Source organism: Spermophilus citellus (genome assembly GCF_964194105.1).
Source record: "Spermophilus citellus genome assembly, chromosome: 14".
Classification (NCBI taxonomy): Eukaryota; Metazoa; Chordata; class Mammalia; order Rodentia; family Sciuridae; genus Spermophilus; species Spermophilus citellus.
The window spans coordinates 45,483,652-45,506,997 of NC_138194.1; the positions used below are offsets into that span (position 1 = coordinate 45,483,652).

Consider the following 23,346-nt stretch of genomic DNA (forward strand, 5'->3'; position numbering starts at 1 on the left):
TTCACTGTAAGCATGGTCGAGTCCATTACCAATTTGAACATGACGCCAGCAGATTGGACTAGTAAGTGTAAAGCTGTGCTAAATGGAGGACAATACCTGTTATGGAAGGTTGCCAATGAGGAATTTTGCAAGGGGATGGCTAGGCAAAATGTAGCAGCCGGTTATCCTCAGAGAAATCTAGATATGTTGTTAGGAAAGGGACCTTATGAGGATCAGCAGCAACAAATTGCATATGATCCTGCCATATACTCACAAATTGCTGTAGATGCGGTTAGGGCATGGAAGACTTTACAAGGACATGGAGGTTTACAAGGTAAATTATCTAAGGTAATACAAGGAGCTAATGAACCTTACGCTGAATTTGTAGATAGGCTTATTCAAACAGCTACCAGAGTTTTTGGGGATACAGAACAAGCAATGCCATTAATTAAACAGCTAGCCTATGAACAAGCGAACAGATGGCATAAGGAGACCATTAGACCATGGAAACATGGAGATTTAAACACATATATTAAATTATGTAGAGACATTAATGAACAGGGGCAAGTCTTGGCAGCTGCAGTACAATAGGCTTTAGATGCCAGGCCAAAAACATGCTACAACTGTGAAAAATAGGGCATTTTAAAAGGAATTACCCCATAGGAGAAGGGTTTAACAATACTAGGTATCAAAGGAGTAGAATACCGGGTACTTGCCCACGATGCCGTAGAGGGAGACATTGGGCTAATGAATGCCATTCTCAAACCACCATAGAGGGTACTCCGTTATCAAAAAACGGACAAGGACCAGGTGTTTACCCACGATATAGTGGAGAAAGGCATCGGGCTCCATTGCCAAAAAATGGGCAGGGGGGCCCAATGCTCCGGGACCCACGACCACAAATATACGGGGCACTGGAGGAACCCAGCAACACCATCAGGGTAGTGCCCAGGACACATTATCCATTAGAACCCTCTCTAGACAAACCATGTCCTAGAAAGAGAAAACTCAGCAGCTCATCTCCCAAATTTCACTTCCTGTAACTCTTCTATTTTATACCTCAATATTTCCTTTATTTCTATAAACATTTGTAATTAATTTCATTCCGTCTTCTGAGTCTTTTACTTTTCCAGTCTCTCTCACTACTTCTAGTTTATTATCTGCCTTGCTTGGATTCCATATCTGACATGTCCCTTCTAGTTCTTAACTATTTACCCCTTTGTCCTTCTGTTGATTCATCCTCAAATCCCCATCTACAGGTCACCTGTTTGCTTCCATGTCCAATATTCTAAAGGCTGTTACAAACTGATATCATTTACATTTGTAGCTTTTAACCATTCATGATAAATGGTCCCTACTCTCTGATATATGAATGTTGATTAGAAAAATGCACATTCCCATGCATTTGAGAGCTCCATTGAAGTTGGTAAAAATATATTTACCATTTTGTGCCTCCTTTTTTTTAAAATTTTTTTTTAATTTTCTTTTTCTGGAGGTAGTGGGATGGGGTGGTCCTGGGGATTGAACCCCTGGTGCTGTATCACTGAACTAATCTCCAATTCTTTTTAAAATTTTGAGACAGGCTTTCCCTGGTGGCCCACACATCTAATCCAGATGGCCTGGATTAGATGTGTGGGCCACCATACCCAGCCTCGTTTCTTACTCCCTTTCCTTCTACTAATGGCCAAAGACATTTAAATACTAGGTTACATTTACTGTGATTAACTCTTCATCTTCAGCTGAATCCCAAGTCTACTGCTCTCTGATTTCTCCCCTAACACTAATGAAACTGCTTTATAAGGTTGCTATTTAAACATGTCAGATTGATCAGAAGAGCAAATTCTTTTCTTTCTCAAAATATCTCTAAATTAATAATTCAATTCCTTCCCCCACCCAGACACAGACACAGACACACACACACACACACACACACACACACACACACACACCACACCACACACACAGAAACAACAGAAGAGAACATCAATCAAAATCTAGAACCTGAACAGCAGGTTCCAGACTGAACAAGTTGTAACTCTCTTAGCAGACATAAATGGCTGAAATCTGATCTGTAATAAACAGGATAAACATAAGAAATGTGCATACAATTTCTTTTTTTTTAAATACTTTTTAGTTGTAGTTGACACAATACCTTCATTTTATTTATTGACTTAATATGTGGTGCTGAGGATCGAACCCAGGGCCTCATACGTGTTAGGTGAGCACTCTACCACTGAGCCATAATCCCAGCCCATACATGCAATGTCTTTGGGGAAAAAAGATGGAATAAGGGACAAATTTCCAAAAATCTAAATTAATGGAGAAATAATCTTGTTCATGGATCAGAAGACTCAGTATTCATAAAAACTCTTGTAAATGAGAAAGCAAACCATCTAATTCTTTAAAAAGGCAAACATTTTGAACATACACTTCAAGGAATAAACAAACACATGATAATAAACACTCACACATTATTACTAGAGAAATACACACTAAAATCCAAACAGACCAGAGTAAGACAGGAAGGGAGCAGAAGAAGATGTACTAAAGAATGAAACTGACCAAATTATGTTATGTGCATGTATAAATATGTCACAATGAATCCCACTATTATGTATAATTATAATGCACCAATTAAAAATATCCAAAGATCCAAACATGGTGGTGTGGTGGTGCACACCTATAATTCCAGAGATTTGGAAGGCTGAAGAAAAGAGAATCACAAGTTTGAGACTAGTCTCAGCAACTTAGCAAGGCCCTGTCTCAAAATAAAAAGAACTGGAGATGTGGCTCAGGGGTGAAGCACCCTTGAGTTCAATTCCCAGTACCAAAAATAAAAAAAAAATTTAAAAAAAATTATGTGCGTGCGCGCACGCACACACACACACACACACACACACACACACACACATATACATATCTCCAGAAACAGCATGACCAAACCACCATCAAAAGTGATGGTGGTAGGGGGCGGGGGTTGTGGCTCAGCAGTAGAGAGCTCACTTAGCATGTGCGAGGAGCTAGGTTCAATCCTCAGCACCACATTAAAAAAAATAAAGATATTATGTCCAACTACAACTAAAAAAATAATAATAATTAAAAAGTGATGGTGGATCAGTTCTTAGAAGGCTTGCCTCACATGCACAAGGCATACCAGCCCCCCGACACACACACACACACACACACACACACACACACACACACACAAAATGATACCAACAAGAGCTAAAGAGGATGTGGAGCAAGTTGAATTTTCAAATATTGCTGGTAGGAATGTAAAATAGTATAGCCTGTTTGGAAAAACAGCTTCATAATTTCTTATAAGATTAAACACATACTTATTAAATGAATGCATACATACAGGATATAACAGAGAAATATGTACATACAAAGATTGCTAAGTGAATGTTTATAACTGCTTTATAATAGGCTCAAACTAATGATAAATGTGAGGTAGATAACTTTCAAAAGCATTATGTTAAATCTAATGAATTAAACAGATACTTCTCAAAAGAACTATAAATGAATGGCCAACAAATACATGGAAAAAAAATGTTCAACACCATTAGCAATGAGGGAAATGCAAATCAAAATTACAATGAGATTTCATCTCACACCAGTTAGACTGGCAGTCATCAATAATACAAATAATAATAAATGCTGGAGAGGATGTGGAGAAAAAGAAACACTTTTACATTGCTATTAGAACTGTAAATTAGTACAACTGCTATGGAAATCAGTATGAAGGCTCCTCAAAAGACTAGGCATGGAACCATCATATATCCAGCTATACCACTTCTCAGTCTTTACCCTGAAGAATTAAAGACATCTCATACAGTTTTTTTCTCAGCAAAAGAAACAATAAGAGAGGTAAATAGGGAGCCTACGTCCTGGGAACAAATCTTTACTCCTCACACTTCAGATAGAGCCCTAATATCCAGAGTATACAAAGAACTCAAAAAATTAGACAATAAGATAACAAATAACCCAATCAACAGATGGGCCAAGGACCTGAACAGACACTTCTCAGAGGAGGACATGTTATCAATCAACAAGCACATGAAAAAATGCTCAGCATCGCCAGCAGTCAGAGAAATGCAAATCAAAACCACCCTAAGATACCATCTCACTCCAGTAAGATTGGCAGCCATTAGGAAGTCCAACAACAACAAGTGCTGGCGAGGATGTGGGGAAAAGGGTACACTTGTTCATTGTTGGTGGGACTGCAAATTGGTGTAGCAAATTTGGAAAGCAGTATGGAGATTTCTTGGAAAGCTGGGAATGGAACCACCATTTGACCCAGCTATTCCCCTTCTTGGTCTATTCCCTAAAGACCTAAAAAGAGCATGCTACAGGGACACTGCTACATCGATGTTCATAGCAGCACAATTCACAATAGCAAGACTGTGGAACCAACCTAGATGCCCTTCAACAGATGAATGGATAAAAAAAATGTGGCATTTATACACAATGGAGTATTACTCTGCATTAAAAAATGACAAAATCATAGAATTTGCAGGGAAATGGATGGCATTAGAGCAGATTATGCTAAGTGAAGCCAGCCAATCCCTAAAAAAACAAATGCCAAATGTCTTCTTTGATATAAGGAGAGTAACTAAGAACAGAGTAGGGACGAAGAGCATGAGAAGAAGATTAACATTAAACAGGGATGAGAGGTGGGAGGGAAAGCGAGAGAGAAGGGAAATTGCATGGAAATGGAAGGAGACCCTCAGGGTTATACAAAATTGCATACAAGAGGAAGTGAGGGGAAAGGGAAAAATAATACAAGGGGGAGAAATGAATTACAGTAGAGGGGGTAGAGAGAGAAGAGGGGAGGGGAGGGGAGGGGAGGGGGGATAGTAGAGGATAGGAAAGGCAGCAGAATACAACAGACATGAGTATGTCAATATGTAAATCAATGGAAGTGTAACTGATGTGATTCTGCAATCTGTATATGGGGTAAAAATGGGAGTTCATAACCCACTGGAATCAAAGTGTGAAATATGATATGTCAAGAACTATGTAATGTTTTGAACAACCAACAATAAAAAAATTTTAAAAAGACATCTCATACAGTAAGATACATGCATACTCATTTTTATAGCAGCACAATTCATAATAGTGAAACTACAAAACCAGCCTAAGTCTCCATCTATGAATGAATGGATGGATAAAGAAAATGTGAAAAAAAAATTTAAAAAAAATTAAAAAAAAGAAAATGTGATATATATACACACACAAAATAGTTTTGAATTATTCAGCAAGAAAAATGAAATTATGGCATTTGCAGGAAAATGGATGGAAGACCATCATGTTAAGTGTAATACATCAAACTCAGAAAGTTAAGGGTTATATGTTTTCTCTTGTATATGGAAGCTAGAGAGGAAAAGGGGAAGTAAAATCAAAGAAGAGATCAGTAGAGGAAAGGGACTAAGGGGTGAAGGATAGGAATGGGAAATACTGGGGAGTGATATTGGCCAAATTATGTTGTTATATTGTATTCATGAATGAATATGTAACAACAAATCCCATCAATATGTACAAATATAATGTACCAATAAAAATGTGGGAAAAAACATCATGCCAAGAAATAAGAAGTAGACACAAAATAACTATATAATGTATGCTTTAATTGTTTAATATTCTGCAAAAGGCAAAAAGGAACATAAATCAGATCACTGCTTGACCAGAGGATGAATGTAAGGGATCAGGTTAATTTTATAAAGCATTAAGGAATTTAAGGAAGTGCAAGAAATGCTAAAGGTCTTAATTGTGGTGGTGAGTAAATATTATCTATTTGTCAAATTTCACTGAAGCGCACATCAAGAATCTGAATTTTTTAAGTGGGGGTATATTAATGTATAAGCATAGAATATATCTATAAGGATATGTATTTTATTTTTATTTATCAAGCCTTTATGGAATGTTTAATGTATCTTAGACACTATCCTGAATGCTATACAAATACACACTCACAGTGGGAGATGCCCTTGTGACTATGAGCAGATGAGAAAAACTTTTTTGTTTGATTTGTTTGTTTAATCTATTGTTTCAATTCTTTTAACCATGGATGTATAATACCTATTTAAAAAAAAAAAAACTGCTTTGCAGGTTTTTAAAATTGCTTTTGCCATACCAAAAATCTGTTGACAAAACAAAATTTCCAGTACTTATTTATTTGATTTCTCTGCAACATATGACTACCACCTAGTGCTTTCAGTCTTTCTCCAATCCTCATTTTTGCAGATATTCCTTTCCCCTCCTTCCTCTTCCATCCTTCATGAATCTTATCTGCCACTCACATCATGTACCAATTACACTGTTGAGATATCTCTGGGGTCTTTCCCCTCTCCTTTCTGCCACCACAGTGTTAGTTTAGATCCTTGGTATCTCCTTTTGGTGGGGGAGGAGGGGAGTGGTACCAGGGATTGAACTCAGAGACACTCGACCACATCCCCAGCTCTATTTTGTGTTTTATTTAGAGATAGGGTCTCACTGAGTTGTGTAGTACACCTCAACATTGCTGAGACTAGCTTTAAACTCTTCTTGATCCTCCTACCTCAGCCTCTAGAGCCGCTAAGATTAAAGGTGTGTGCCACTGAGCCTGGCCTTCAGTATCTCTTGAGGAAACAACTCTACATGCCTACTGGCTGGCCTCTCTGACTTCAGCCTCACCCTAATCAAATCCATTTTCCACATTATTTACAAATTATCTTTTGAAGAATGCAAACTAGATTATTTCATTTTCATGTTCAAGACTTGAATGATTCCTCAAGCTCTTTACTTCATATAAAAATGGTGGCCTCAACTCTTCCTGACTTTCCAGACTCATCCCCGTGTACCCTAGGTTCCAGTATACAATGTTTGTTGTATGATTGAAACCCCTCACTCCCAACATCTAATGGTTCATTCCTTGAGTATAAAGACCAAGATTCAGTAACCCTGTTATCTTTAGTTTTAATGGGTGTAATGGTTAATTTTATGTGTTAACTTGTGGAGTCATAGAGACCAGATAATTGGTCAAACTTTATTCTAAGTGTTTCTGTGAGAGTTTGGGGATGACATTTACATTTAAATTGGGGCCTTTTAAATAAAGTTGACTGCCCTTCCACATAAGAATGGGGTTCATATTATCAGTTGAAAGCCTGAGTAGAACAAAAAGCTGCTCTCCTGGAGCAAAAGGGAATTTCCCAGCAGACTGCCTTTGGACTGGAACTGGAACTCTTTCTTTCCTGAGTCTCCAGCCTGCCAGCCTATAATACCCTCCACAATCAAATGGGCCAATTTCTTAAAATAAATCCCTCTGAGTGTTTGTATATGTGCGCGTATGTATGCGGTTGGTTCTCCGGAGAACCCTAATACAGCTTGTATGCAAGAAATGTTTTTCAAATAAATAAAATTAATTAATAAAATTAACGCTGATTTTTGTCTTGTTTTCTTTCACTTAATGTATAAATAAGTGTCTGTGAAGAGATGTATTTTGACATATTTTTATAAATTACTCACCAGTTTTAAGTCAATACAAATGTGTTAAGTTAAAACAACATATATACAATATAAGATCTACAGAAACTGGAACATATGTTAGGTTTCACGTTACAAATACTTTTAAAAGAAGAAAAAGCATTAACTAGCCAGGTTATAAAAACAAAATTGAAATTGCTAGCAATACTACACAAATGATTTTTAATCATTAAAAGAATCGTGGCTGCCTCAAAAGGAAACATAAAGCTAAATATTTTTTAACAGATAACTTTATTTCTTATTCTAAACTTCATAAATTTGTTTATGGAGAAACTAAAGATATCTCTGAAACAGAATCCTTATGTAAGAAAGGCCTGATCAAAAGCATATCAGTTTTATAAAAGTACCTATTAGGCCTGTTTCATTATGAATTTCTATATAAATAAAACATTGAATAATTTCTACATATGCATAGATAAATAAGTTAATGCAAAATAAAATTAAGCCAACTCTCACCAAGTTATCTGCCAAGCCCTGAATTCAGGGTTCTGTGCATCTCTTGCAACAGAGGTAGGTGTTAATGATGTCATTAACTGCTGTAGAAGAAATTGGGGACCATGAACACAGGTCTTGGCAGAAAACAAATACCCTCTGAGTTTATCTTTAAATTTAAAGTAAACAGAAAAATCAGTTTATAGAGTGTCTGTCTAATATAGTTCTTGCCCTAAAGGGATACGTCAGAATTCTTATTTCTGTGTTTTCAGCTTAATTCCCAAAATAAAGGCTAAAACCTCTGTTCTTAAAAGGTGCAGATTAAGACTACGTCTATAGACAAAAACAATTAACTGTCAAAAACAGTCATTCAATAAGTTAAAAATTATTCAACAAATATTACAGAATATGTACAATCATATAAAAATTTTTATTATTAGCTAATTGTAAGATTATAAATACTAACTAATATTTCATCTTACCCCTTAAATAGATGTTATTTTGCACCTGGAATATCTGTCTTATATAAAGATAGAGCACTGCCTCAGAAAAGTTAAAATTGACACCTACTTTAATACTAGTCATAATCAGAATTTATTAATCACTTTAATATTCTGACAGAAAGCACACAGGCATGTAAGCTTTATTCTCACCTTGTCAAGTTGATCTTGAAGACTAGTGGATGCTTTATAACCAAGTTGTAACAGCATTGCTTCTGCAGCATTTTTTTTGGCTATCTTTTTATTAGGCCCTGTTCCAGTAGCAACTTCATTGCCTATCTTGACCTGATAAAATTAAAGAAAGAAATTAATAATAAGTGTGTTGACAAACAGGAAATCCTTACATTATAAAGCATTGTATTCCACTCTAATATTCAAAAATAAAAAGCTCAGTCCAAAACAAAATAGGAAGATAAATCCCACTATTTTATAGATATAAATGAAAGTACACACACAAAAAAAAATACAGGAAAATGGTGGGTTATCCTGGAAAGCAGTCTTATAGAGGACATTTTATTGCCTTACAAATTGATATATTATTTTTTAAGCAGTAAACTTGTATTATTTAGATAAGCAGGAAAATCAGATTTATATCTTAGCATAGAGTTCATGTTGCTTATTACACATTTAGTATTCTTTATTTCAATTAATGAACTGAAAAGGTTGAAATCCATATTGATGTCATTTAAACCAATATTCAAATTGCATTGCAAGTTTACTAAGATTTAATTAAATAGTTTAGAAAAGAATTAACACACAAGGGTTAATATAATATGGTGGTTAAGAATAAAGACTGTTTAAGTTAGATTGAGATATGAAACTATTCTACTATTTCCTGGCTGTATGAACTAGTGCAAATTATTTAACATCTATAAGCCTCAGGTTCATCATTAGTAAAGCAGGGATAATATTAACTACCTCATAGTATTCCTTTGCAAATTAAACAAGAAGTCAGGTGTAGTAGTATATGCCTGTTATCCCAGCAACTTGGGAGACTAAGGCAGGAGGATAGCAAGTTCGAGGTTAGCCTCAGCAACTTAATGGGACCTCAGCAACTTAGTGAGACCCTGTCTCAAAATAAAAATATAAAAGGCTTGGGGCGGGGGCGAGGGGATATAGCTTGATGGTAAAGCATTTCTGGATTCAATTCCCAGTACCAAAATTTAAAAATGAACATTTATATATAGTAAACAAACAAAATAATCCATATCAACATACTATTAAATCAATCACAATTACTCAGTAAACAGCAAACTATTCCACAGTTGTATTTTGTGAGTAATTTAAACACACATGTGTTGCAAACATACATATATTTACATATACAAGAGTCATCTTACATTCACATGAACATTTTCTGAGTTGGGCAATGCTGTTTAAAAGATGCATGTGCAAAGAGATAATACAAATATAAAAATTAAGTTAGAAAGCAGAATTACAAGGAGACACAAAGAGACAGAGAAAATACACAACTATAGTAGGATTTGTTTTTATTCAGTAATCTCAGAGATAAAAAGTTAACCACAACTGAGAAAATGAAAAAAATGTAATTCTAAATAATCCATGGGTAAAAGATGAAATCCCAACAGAAATTAGAAAGTATTTTAAATAAACAATAAAATATATCAAAACTTGAAGGATGCAGCAGGATCTAGAAGAAATGTGTAGTCATAGTAGATTACAGAAGGGCATAAAATGACATAACATCCATCTCAAGAAGTTACAAACATGCAAAATCAAACTGAGAAAACATAATAATACATACAAGAGCAAAAATTAAAGAAATGAAAAATAAAATACAATAGAGAAGCTTAAAAAGCCAAAAGCTAGTTTCCTTAAAAAGTTAAAATGATAAACCAAGGTAAGACTGATCAAGGAAAAAAAAAAGAGAGAGAGAGAGAGAAAGACACAAGTAAGAATGAAAAGGAAAATTACCACAGCTTCTGTCCCATTACAAAACCGTAAGAAATATTCAAAATAATTTTATATTTTTTAAAAACTATTTAGATAAAATGGAAAAGCTGTTCAACAATACAAGTTACCAAAATTCCACAGAAAGAGTCTATAACTGAATAGAACTGCATAACTACTAAAGAAATGGTTAAGCATTTGCCTAGCATGTACAAGGGGGGACAAGGGGGCGGTGGAGGAGGGGGGTGATATGAGAATATGTGAAAGGCAAACAAAAGCAATCAACGGAATGTACTATATAACAGGATGAAGAGACAAACCAATTTGATCATCCTAATAAATGAAACAAAAGTATTTGGTAAAATTTAAAATCCAACCTTTACTCATGATGAAAACTATTAGCAAACTAGGGAAAGAAGAAAATTTCCTTAATATGATGAAGGGAATTTTACAAAAAAACATACAGCAGACCTCATCTAACACTGTACTTAATGTTGAAACTTAAAGATTAGAGCTGGGCACAGGGGCATATGCTTGTAATCCCAGCTACACAGGAGGCTGAGGCAAGAGGATCACAAATTCAAAGTTAGCCTGGGCAACTTAACAAGGTCCACAGCAACTTATCAAGACCCTATCTCAAAATAGAAAATAAAAAGGGCTGGAAGTATAGCTCGGTGGTAATCCCTAGTACTAAAAAAGAAGAAGAAGATATTTTGGATTAGAAACAAGAAAACAATGCCTTGTCATTTCTAGTATTTAACATTACTACAAATCCTGAACAGAGCAATAAAAAAATAAGATAAAGAATTAGACAGGGGAAATGTCATTATTTACAGTCACTTATAAGAAATCCAAGAAAATCTACAAGTAAATTTAAGAATTAATGAGAATCCAAAAAGCTCTCTGTATAAAAATGTCAGTGTACCAAAAACCAACTGCATTCCTATATTCCATCAACATTCAAGTAGAAAATGAAAAATATTAAAAGATACTATTCACACTAAATGAAAACCAGAGACCTAGGAAGTGTAGGGAATGTACACAGCAAACAATAATGATTAATGAGTAAATCCTATTAGAATGATTATGCCATGTTCATGGATTGAAGACAATAGTAGTATAACGATTATCATTTCTCTTTAAATTGACATATAAATTCAATAAATTCCAGTCAAAACCCCACAAATACTTTTATGATTTTGACAAGATGATTACAAAATTTATACAGTAATGCAATGTGCTAAAAATAGCCAAGATCCTATGGCGAAAGAGATGAGATCACTTATTTATCTGGCTCTTTAGACTTATTATAAAGCTAAAATAAAGGAAGACTGATTGCATTTAAAATTACTTCTTTTCTTAAAAAAGCACTACTAAAAAATGATAGTCACAACACAGAGGATGACATTTGAAATGCCACATAACTCCCAAGGGCTCACATCCAGAATATATAATGGATTCTTATAAATTCGTCTTATTCATTTTTTTTAAGTTGCTAGAAAAGAAAAATCAATTAAACAGGTGATCCACAAATCAAAAGTTGAATTGTGTTACCAGATGTCACTATGTTTTGTACAAAAAATAAAAAAAGAGAGAGAAAGCTTCATTAGCCACATGCCACTTTAAAAAAAACACTTCACAATGATAATGTACTGAATATTAACTGCAAATACAAATAAAATATTAAAACCAAGATTTCAAGACCATGGTTTTAATTGACAAATAAAGACTGGATAGATAAAATTTGAAAAGGAGGGTATTTTAAGCATTCCACCTCATTCCCAGTCCCCACTATCTACCAACACATAAGGTAAGCATCCTTCGAAGTTCTTGGCTGCACAATGCAGCAATTAGATCACTCAAGCAAGTCTGAATCCCTTAGTCCCCACAACGGTTAGGTAGGCAGCTCACTGTCCTAACTAATTTCCCTGATAGCCCATGAATTCATGATTTTGGCCTTGCTCCATCTATTACATCCATTCTTCTAAATTTTGTTTCTAATTCCATTTGTCTCCAATTCCCAGCAGTTAATGGACTCTGGCTGCAAAATGTAACATAAAATTAAAAGATAGACATTAAATGATAAACTCTGGGTACATAACCCGTGTGAACTCATGGGCCCATCAAAAACTCATCTTGTCTATTCTAGCATGTCCTTGACACTAGTATGTATCCATCAAGTTGACAGGTTTACAAGTTCAAATGTAAACATCGCTTTATTTTCTGCTATCAAGTTCTAGTTTGTCTTTCCCCCATATCTCTATTCCAACCTGAGGATTTCTAAATGTTTTCAATAGCTTTATCAGTTTTTAATATAAAGGTTAGAAATACCTGCATCACAAATTCTCGACGTCGAGGCATTCCTCTTTCTGAAAGCAAAACATAATCTGGTTCCTTTTCTTTTTTGGCCTGTTGAATTTGAGCCAGGCGACTAATGGGGTTCATTCCTTGACCATATTCTGGTCCAGCCTACAAAATAATTAAAGAAAAAAATTTCAAAATAAGCCTAGAAAACTTGTTATTGGATCATTAAAGAAACCATCGTTCTCCCCTCTATCTCTACACCCCTAAAGTGTGACTGCAGAAGGTAAACAAGAGTCATTTATGAAGATTTATGAAGGCAAATAATAAAATAGACCCATAAATAAGGCTTTTATGGGATTTAGACTTACAGGTCTTATAAATAAATTGGCTCAACCATGTCTTAAAAAATTGATTCAATTCTTCAGTATGGTATAGTTGCTTCACAACTTCGTATTCACCAAAAAGAATGTGAGAGCATAAGCCATGGACTGAGAAGAGATGTTTGCAACACACATATAATTTAACAAGAAATCTCCAGTATTCAAATTGTGTTTTTAAAAACTCCTAAGTGGTATTAAGAAAAAGACAATATAAAAGGGAAATGGGCAAAAAGATGACAGATATTTCACACACACACACAAAAAACACATATGAAAAGATAACTTCATTAGAACTTGAAAAATGCATATTAAAACTACAGTGAGGGCTGGAGTTGTGGCTCAGCGGTAGAGTGTTTGCCTAGCACAAGTGAGGCCCTGGGTTCAATCCTCAGCACCACATACAAACAAATAAGTAAAGATATTGTGTCCAACAACTAAAAATAAACAAATATTTTTTTTAAAAAAAAACTACAGTGAGATACTAGTTCACCCCTCTACCCACCCAGTTTATCAAAAATTAAAGTCTAACAGCACCAACTGGTGAGAATGGAAAGTAATATAAACTTTTTTTTTAAGATGGGTTCTCATCATGTTACCAAGTAGACTTTTTAAAAAATTTAAAATTCATAAGCCAATACTAAAATTTGTGTGAAACTACAAAGGACAAATAACCAAAACAATCTAAGATTCAGAGTACCTGATTTCAAGATTATAAAACTATAGTATTCAACACAGTATGTGTAGTATTGGCATAAAAATATATAAAGAAATCAATGAACAGAATTAGCATCTGGAAATACACACACACAAACACACAGAGTCAACTTATTTTCAGAAAATAAGTTGGTCTTGTCAACCGTGGTGCTAGGACAATTTACAGGCAAAAAGCAAGGAACTTCAATACATATCTCATGCTATTTATAAAAATGATTAACTCAAATGTTATGCATAACATTAGCATAATTTTTAAAACTCCAAAATTTCCAGAATGTAAGCAAAAATTTTGTGATCTGGTTAGGTGACAATTTCTTAGATACAATGCCAAAATCACATTTGTAAATAATAATAAATCAGACATCTTCAAAATTAACAATTTCTGCCAGGCCTGGTGGCACACGCCTGTAATTCCAGCAGCTCAGGAAGCTGAGACAGGAGGATAAGGAGTTCAAAGCTAGCCTAAGCAATAGTGAGGCATTAAGCAACTCAGTGAGACCCTGTCTCTAAGTAAAATACAAAATAGGGCTGGGGATGTGGCTCACGGGTCCAGTGCCCATGAGTTCAATCTCCAGTACGAAAAAAAAAAAAAAAGAAAGAAAGAAAGGCCTCTCATATACAATTATTCTTTTAAGTGAGCAAGAAATTCTTTTAAGTAGACAAAAGATCTGAATACTTTATCAAGCCTCATATGCCTTAAGCACATAAAAAGATTCTCACTATCATGAATCACTGGGGAAATGTAAATTAAAACTATAGTGAGATACCAATAACACAGGTATTTGAACACCTGAAATTTTAAAGGCTAGTTTTATTAAGTTTTAGCAAAGATGTAGAGCAACTGGAATTCTCAGACAAGACTGATGACAAAATGAGACAGTAGAGTGGTAGTACTTTGACAAATAACTAGCAGTTTCTTAAAAAGTTGGATATACACTTACAAAATGACTAAGCCATTCCACTTAGAAGTATTTAACCAAGAGAAATGAAAGCATATGATCATAGATGATTTCTATACAAATGTTCATACTGGTTTTATGTACAACAACCAAAAACTAGAAACATCTCAAATATCCAACAAGTAAAAGGATAAACAAATGGTCATGTATCCATACCATGAAATACTGTACTACTCAGCCATAAAATAGAACCAATGATTGATATATGAAACAACATGGATAAATCTCAAAATAATCATGCTTGGTAAAAGAAGGCATAAAAAAGGAATGGTTTCTTGGGAACTGAGAGTGAAGGATTACCAAGAAGCCTGAGGAAACTTTTGGGAACAATTTATGAATTCAGTATCTATTTCTGGAGAGGGGAGGTACCAAGGATTGAACTCAGGGGCACTCAAACATTAAGCCACATCTGCAGCCCTATTTTGTATTTTATTTAAAGACAGGGTCTCACTGAGTTGCTTAGCACCTTGCTTTTGCTAAGGCTGGCTTTGATTTCACAATCCTCCTCTCTCAACCAGTGTATCCAATCTCAATTTAGTGTCTTGATTGTGGTCAAGGCTTTACAAGTGTGTACATTATCAAAACATATCGAAAAAAGTACACTTTAAACATGTACATTACACTATGCATAAATATAAATATGCATATATATTAGAAAAAGAAACATTTCAAAACTGTAAAAAAATACATACGAACTAATAATGGTTGTCTGAGGGAGGTGGCATTGAGCATGTGATAGAAAAGGAAGATACAGAGAGTCTAAACCTATTGAAGTTCTTTCTATATGCTATATTTAAGTTCTACGCTCTATACTCAAAGGGGACAGTAGGTCTTACTCATATTTAATTAGCATGCTTTTCAACTTATATACAAGATTATAAATAGATTTTTGCATGTATTATGATTTAAAAACAAAAATTCTTTATAAAGCAAATATTCTTTTACCATATGAAGTTTCTTTACGTTTTTCTAAAAATGAAGGTCTGCATATGGCTGAAGCTTTACTTCCACCAGTGAAAATTTATTCTTAAACAGGTAGTAGAGACAAAGACAATCACTATATTACAGATTACATGTTACAGTAATCTTACGTAAGAGACACTGTGTAGTCTTAGCTCTTTCTGATAAAATACTGACACTCAGGATCTTGATAATGTCCACATGGTGCTTCAGGTACAGCCTGCAGGTCAGTTCCTTCAGCCTCTTTTAAACTATGTTTAGTATTCTGGAATTTATCCAAAGAGAAATGAAAAACTCTAATAGCAGAGGCATGGCATGATTAGATAGGTGTTTCTAAAAGATCACACTTTTTAAAAGATCATTTTGTATCCAGAGTACTTGTAAGAAAGCAGTTAAAACCTGACTGCAGCCAGGTGCAGTAGCCATGCCTATAATCCCAGGGACTCAGAAGCCTGAGGCAGGAGGATTGTGAAGAAAGTTCAAAGCCAGCCTCAGCAACTTAGCAAGGCCCTGAAGTAACTTAGCAAGACCCTGTCTCTAAATAAAATATTTAAAAGGCTGGTGATGTAACTCAGTGGGAAAGAAATCCTGGGTTTAATCCCCAGTACCAAACAAAATAAAATAAAACTGACTATAGTAGTTCAGGCAAGAGATCATCGTGAATTTGACCAGAAGGGATAGACAGAAAGAACCTAAAGACATATTTAGATGATAGAATCAATAGGACTTGATGATTTATTAGCTATAAAGGGTAATAAAGAAGTTAAAGTGACTTCTAGCTTTCAGTTTCAGCAGATTTGGATGGTGGTGACAGTCACTAAGATAAGGAATGCTGGTAGAGAAAGACGTTAGAAGGAAACAAGAAGAGTTTGGGACACAGAGTCTGAGATGCCTGTGAAATATTAAGCAATGGTGCCTAATACACAGTGTAGAGTGCAGAAGAGTGCTTGTAAATCATCTACCTAAAGACTGACTTGAACCCCTAGAAGTAAAAGAGCAGTCTAGGGAAAGAAGAAGAGGAAAAAGAGCAAAAACTACCATCACAAGGATTCGGTGGAGAGGGGGACGAGAGAACAAAAGAGACTTTCAGCTTTTGATAAAGTACTTTTCTACTTAAACTCATATTCTAAATAAAATTTGAACAAATTATAAAAGGGGTAAAGGAGGGATGATGGGAAAAGACAAATACAAACAATAATTGGAAGGTATAAGATTGCAATCCCAGAAAAAAGGTAAAGAAAAGCTTTGAGTCTGGCACGAGAAGTATGCCTAGCACATGAAGATACTCAAATAAACAAACATGCATTCCCAATGGTAATGTTGTATTTTCCTTTTTGACTCTTATAAGAATGTCTTAAAGTATCAAACAAATTGTTGTAGATATGGATTCCAATGACAAAGACCATATGCATAAATCCAATTGAGATAAAGAAGGAATCCTGAGAATACTAAGAAAGGATTGATTTCTTTCTTTGATTGAAATTAATTAACAGTACATTTGACAATTAAGTTATTCCTGAGATAACAAGTCTTAGATTCTACAAACCAGAAAGAACAGTCTGATATATCCAGAAAATTTTATGTCCAGCATTGGAAAGCCTTCTTTAAAGTTTCATGTTGTGGAAAAGAACTGTATTGAAGAAAGGATAAAACCCAAAGACACCATCAGAGAAGCTGTACATGTTAACAGCATAACTCCATAGAGTAAATTTAAAATCCAAAAGGAGATCACAATTAACCAGTTTCAAATAGACACTAAAGTCAGACACAACAGGATCTGAAATCTGACTCTGCTACAGGATTTGGAGTAACACAAATGGCCTCATCTCTAAGATGGGTATAACAGCTATACCACAGAATGATCAAGAAGATGATGAGACAGTGTGATAGTTTTATTATTTTAAATAAAATCAAAGCAAATCACCTCAGATATTTTCTCTACTTCTATTGAACATAAGGAACTGTATGATGTATAAGACATAAAAAGAAGTGAGAAAAATGCTAAAAGTTGAGATTTTGTTCCAAACTGACCCATTTATCGGCAATTATACTTAAAATTCTACAGAGTCCAAATCATTATATGCATGTTGTTTTCTCAAAAAAAAAAATAAAAATTACATTTCAGAGGCTAGCTAAAGGATTTATTTTACATAAGACAGACACAGCACAAGTAATTTCAAGTATGATGTATATAAGGAAAAATGCAGGGGGGTAACGAAGTCTAGGAGTGGAGGAGGATCAGAGAAGGGTTCCCTGAAGAAGTCAAGTTTAAGCAGAAATATGAATGATAGATAGGAGGAAGTTCCAGAATAATGTGTTTATAGAAGCAGTAGCAAATAATTTTAAGAATTTAAAATGATTCTCCCATCCTTTGCCTCTGGGAGATTAAATTTTAACAATAATCTTGTTTTTAACAGCTAAACTTGGAACAAGAATTAGATGTACACCATACACTTTAGAAATATATAGATTTTTTTATAGCCCAACAGCTTCAAATTCTTAATATATTAAGATTAGATTTAGTTTAATAGAATAAGTGGAAATCATTGTAACAAGTTTTGTACTTCATGTTAATGTAAAGCACTATCTTTCCATTATAGAAAAGCTACACCTTTTTTATACTGAAGGCTTTACAAATATATATCATGGATAAATTCACATACATATAAAATGTGAACAGTTATTAGATACAAAATGCTAATAGTTGATGTTTATTGAGTAATTATGTAGGGACAAGTGTATGCAGTATTGAATACATGGCATACGTTAAGGATATCTGAATGACAGGCCACTCCCCTTGTGCTAGGTGTGTGAGCGGCAGGCAGCTTACCCAGCAGGCACAACCCTGGGCATGAGGCCTTGTGTTGCAGTCTCTATGCTTGCTCCACTGCCCACTCCTCAATAGGTTGCTGCAAGGGCAGTTAGCAGAACTGCATTGGTGGCTACCTGTAATCTGCTTAGCTACTGCCTGAGTATATATACATGGTAACTGTGCAATAAAATCAAACCTGCTTCCTGCTTGGTCTTTGGAGATCTTGAATAGTGACTCCCGCAGCCACACTCTCCTCTACCCTATTCCATGGATATCCTCGATGGGAAGAGAGAGCCCCATGCATAATTATTTCTTGCATTATTATTATTAGCAATATATACTTAATATATACTTACTGCATTTTGTGCATTGCTTTGAAACAACAATTTGACAAGCAAGAATAATTACTATTGCCAATTTATAAGGAAGAAATATACCATTAGAAAAGTTAAGTGACTTATTCAGGTCACAGGGAATCATACTCAAAATTGACTCCAAAGGTCATGCTCTTACTAGCTATACCCTCCTCCCTTACAGCATATGAGTGAATGCCAGTATTCTTCAGAACCAATATGACTCATGATGAGTGAATCCTTTATTTTTTGTCTACCTCAGCTCTAATGTAGAATACTATTTCAGTGAATGCATAACCTACAACTTCTAAGTCAAATAAGCCAGTATTCATTAAAAATATGTATTTTTCTCTAATATGTAGATGCTAATTCACAATAAGGTGGGGGGCACTAGAGAAGAATAGTGTTAGATTAGGTTGATAGAAATGAAGGTGGGGGGAAGAGGGGATAGAAAAAATAGTAAAATGAAACAGACATTATTACTTTATGTATATATGTGACTACATGACCAATATGATTCTGCAACATGTACACTCAGAAAAATGAGAAATTATATCCCATTTATGTATATCAAAGTGCATAAATGTGTTCTACTGTCATGTATAATTAAAACAAATTAAAATTTAATAAAAAATAAGTATATGTAGTTATTTATGCATATATATAGATATGTATTTTTAAATACAGCAATTAACTACAGTATTAAACCCATAAAAATATCTAAGTTATGCCACTGTACAATTTAAACAAAGGAAATTCAACAAAGATTAACTATATCTCTTATCTGCAATCCTTAATTTGTAGAGTCTAATCAGAAATCTGTTAAACAAGTAAGGCTAAAATGGCAATTGAAATGTGGACAACTAAAGACTTTTTCTAGAAACACAGAACTCTAGCTCCATTCATGTCACACACATTGAGCATTCAGGGGCACTGTTCTGCACTCAGTGCTGATTCCTTTAAACTTTGCCTTTTTTTCCTTTTTAATGTAAATAATGTAGGATGCAATAAAAGTAATAAGTCTCAATGTCTTAAAAAGGGGTATGTTCTGTATTCTTCTTTGGAAAGTATATATACCTAAATGAATGGAAACAAAACAATAACATCAACTTCACAGGGCTGCTATGAGGATTAAATGTGATAAGCACACAAAGCTCTGGGACAAAGTCTGGTACATAGAGTGCTTTATAACTTCTACTTGCTGCTGCTGTCATTCTTGTTGGTTTTATTCATATGGCTGTTACCTTGTATACTGTTACTATTTCATGACATTCTAACACATTACTATATGGTGGTGTTGTGGCCTAAATAACATTGGATTAGACAGAACAGTTCAGGCTGTTCCACATGATAGCTGAATAAAAATGAGCAAATTCTTTGAACATGTTTTGTAAACCTTTTTGGAAAATGAGGGATATCATCATCTATGTTACATGGTCATAATGAAAATTATACTAAAAGAGATATAAATTGGAAAGCACTTTTTAAACCATAAAAGCTATAAAATATCTAAGGTATCATCATCATCATCATCATCATCATCATCATCATCATGATTTTGATGAACAAATATACAGGTGTTTAAAAAGCAAAAAAGAACTGTCATTAATTTATAGTTATATGTCCTATCCTGATCTCAGGATTATATATAATCTATATGTAATGGGACCCACATTAAGAAAAACTTTTGTCTATAGCCACTGTGTTATGGTAATGTATCACTTGTGATAAGCATTCTGAAAAATGCATCATTAGGTGATTGCTTACATCACAGCATATACTCATGCAAATTTTGATGGTGTAGCCTACTATACGCTAAGGCTATATGGTATAGCCCATTGCTCCCAGCCTACAACCAATACAGCATGTTACTTACTAAATACTGTAACACAGTGATAAGTATATGTATGTTTAAACATATCTAAACATAGAAAAGTATGATACAAACATTAGGCAATAGGAATTATTCTGTTCCATTATGATCTTATGGGACCACTATCAAACATACAGTCCAACACTGACTTAAATAACATGCAGCATGTGATGATTTATTTGGTAAAACTGATTAATGTTCACAAGCATATACTTACCTTTACTATTGTTTTAGGGCGTTTTTTAAAAAATAGTTTTGGCTTTTCCACTATGGGAAGAGGTGGAAGTTTTTTAAGCTCCTGTAAGACAGTGGTTGCAGCACGCTTCTTAGAGAGTTTTTTGCTATTTCCCTCTCCTTCTGCAGAGAACTCTCCTACTGATACCCGAGTAACAAAGCTCTTCATATGTGGTGGTCCACTTTCTTTAATAACCTATTGAATACAAGTAAAATATTAAATAATATATAGGCACTTAAGATATATTCTTTCAGCACAAATACTTATTGATATTCTTATCATAATAATAATTGATACTCATAATTACAATAAAATTATAGTATTTAAGAAAGCTATGATGAAATATGATACCAGTAGTACTCATTTATGACATAGCTGATTCTTCCTGAATTGAAGTAAAAGAAATCTAAACAAATACATTCATAGACAAAATTGTTTTAATCACTATTTCCCCATGTCTTACAAAACACAAAATTAAGAATATAAAACATGCCAAATAAATTGGATACTATATTAGATAAGCCATCTAGACACAATTTGTACATAATTGTGTACATACCAATCTTCTCCTCTGTCAGGGTAAGTTACTCAAGAACAAAGACGATGTCTTATTGTAATCTATAACCTGTGAAGCAGCTTACCTTAACTTCTTCTTGACAGAGACCTCAATGGCTGTTTTACAGCAAGGGATATTTACTTTTCTGACATGATCTTAAAAAGATACACTGATACGCAATAATATCTAGCTTTCTAGAGTAATGAATTATGAATCTGTCCGTTGTACATGTTCCTAAACCCTACTTAGTCCTATTCTTACTTTTATACTATACCAGCTTTTTTGGGGGAAGAGGCCTTCCAAACCCTGAGTATTCAAAACTTTACTCTCTTTGAAATTCTGACATATAGAAGATATATATTACACTGAAATTTTGTCTTCTAATATTGGATACCAATTAGGAGAAGGGAAGAAAACAACATAACATCTCCATAATACAACATAATTAGGAATAAGAAACTTATTCATAGTGTCCAAGTAATTTAAGTTCACTAGTTTAAATGCCAACAGTTTACTCTGATGAACATCCTTCTCAATTTAAAAAAGCATGTTTTACGAACTTAACTAAGTTTGTAAACTAGAAAATACTGAATATTTAACCAAATAAGAGCATCATTATGAACATCAAATATTCTATACTATAATATACTCAACAACTTGTAAGGACTTATAAAACTGTCTGTTCCTATTTACTAGTCTTTTAAAAGATCCTACACACCAATAATTTTTGTATATTCTGATTACTTTTTATAAGTATCTTATATTTTCCCTATCATTTCTTGCTGGGACTAATAAGACCCCAAGTATACTCTCTCTCTGCCCTCCTCATATTACTGCTTTTACTCTGCTTCAGGCTAAGAAATCAGATAACTCAATTTGTCAGAACTGTGTGCAAGAAGCACTACTATTTCTCAGTTCAGTTCAGATGATCCTACCAACAAGTACAATATGGAAGCTGTCTAGTAAAAGGATGTTGCACAATTTTAAGAAAAGTTCTCCACAACTATTTCAGCTTATTTCATGGTTCTTGCCCACTTTTCAGTCATGAGCTGCAAAATCAGTGATGTCTTCATAATGAGGTATTAAAATAATAATTTTTAAGTTTCCTCTTTTTTTAGTTTCTTTTTTATTGATTTTATTTTTTAAAAAGAGAGAGAGAGAGAATTTTTTAATATTTATTTTTTGGTTTTTGGCGGACACAACATCTTTATTTGTACGTGGTGCTGAGGATCGAACCCAGGGCCATGCGCATGCCAGGCAAGCGCGCTACCGCTTGAGCTACATCCCCAGCCCCCTTGATTTTATTTTTTAAAATACATAACAGAGGAAGGCATTACAATTCTTATTACACATATAGAGCATAATTTTTCATATCTTTGTATATAAAGTAAATTCACGTCAATTCATGTCTTTATACATGTACTTTGGGTTTTTTTCATTACAATTCTTATTACACATAAATACCACAATTTTTCATTTCTCTGTGTATAAAGTATGTTGACACCCAATTCGTGTCTTCATACATGTACTTTGGATAATGATTTCCATCACATTCCACCATCCCTGCCCCCTCCCTTTCCCTCTAGAATTCATCTACCTAGAATTCATCTATTCCTCCCATGCTCCCCTTCCCCACTCCACTATGAGTCAGCTTCCTTATATCAGAGAAAACATTTGGCATTTGTTTTTTGGGGGGGATTGGCTAACTTCACTTAGCATTATCTCTCCAATGCCATTCACTTACCTACAAATGCCATGATTTTATTCTCTTTTATTGCTGAGTAATATTCCATTGTGTATATATGCCACATTTTTTTTTATCCACTCCTCTACTGAAGGGCATCTAGGTTGGCT

General features: G+C 34.3%; 1 protein-coding gene across 22 annotated transcripts in view; it reads right to left on the bottom strand.

Annotated features, from left to right (window-relative positions):
* The window catches only part of STAU2 (staufen double-stranded RNA binding protein 2), a 333,473-nt gene that overhangs the window by 165,811 nt on the left and 144,316 nt on the right, over positions 1–23,346 (bottom strand). For all 22 annotated transcript variants that reach the window (XR_014018766.1, XM_081266105.1, XM_081266100.1 and 19 more), the window contains 3 exons: positions 20,919–21,131; positions 12,678–12,815; positions 8,589–8,720 (listed from right to left, as the gene is read on the bottom strand). Coding sequence is in view for 21 of the 22 variants with exons in the window: in XM_081266105.1 (XP_081122231.1) it covers positions 8,589–8,720; positions 12,678–12,815; positions 20,919–21,131 (483 nt within the window). In the remaining variant the exon portion in view is untranslated. The remainder of the gene's footprint in view (positions 1–8,588; positions 8,721–12,677; positions 12,816–20,918; positions 21,132–23,346) is intronic.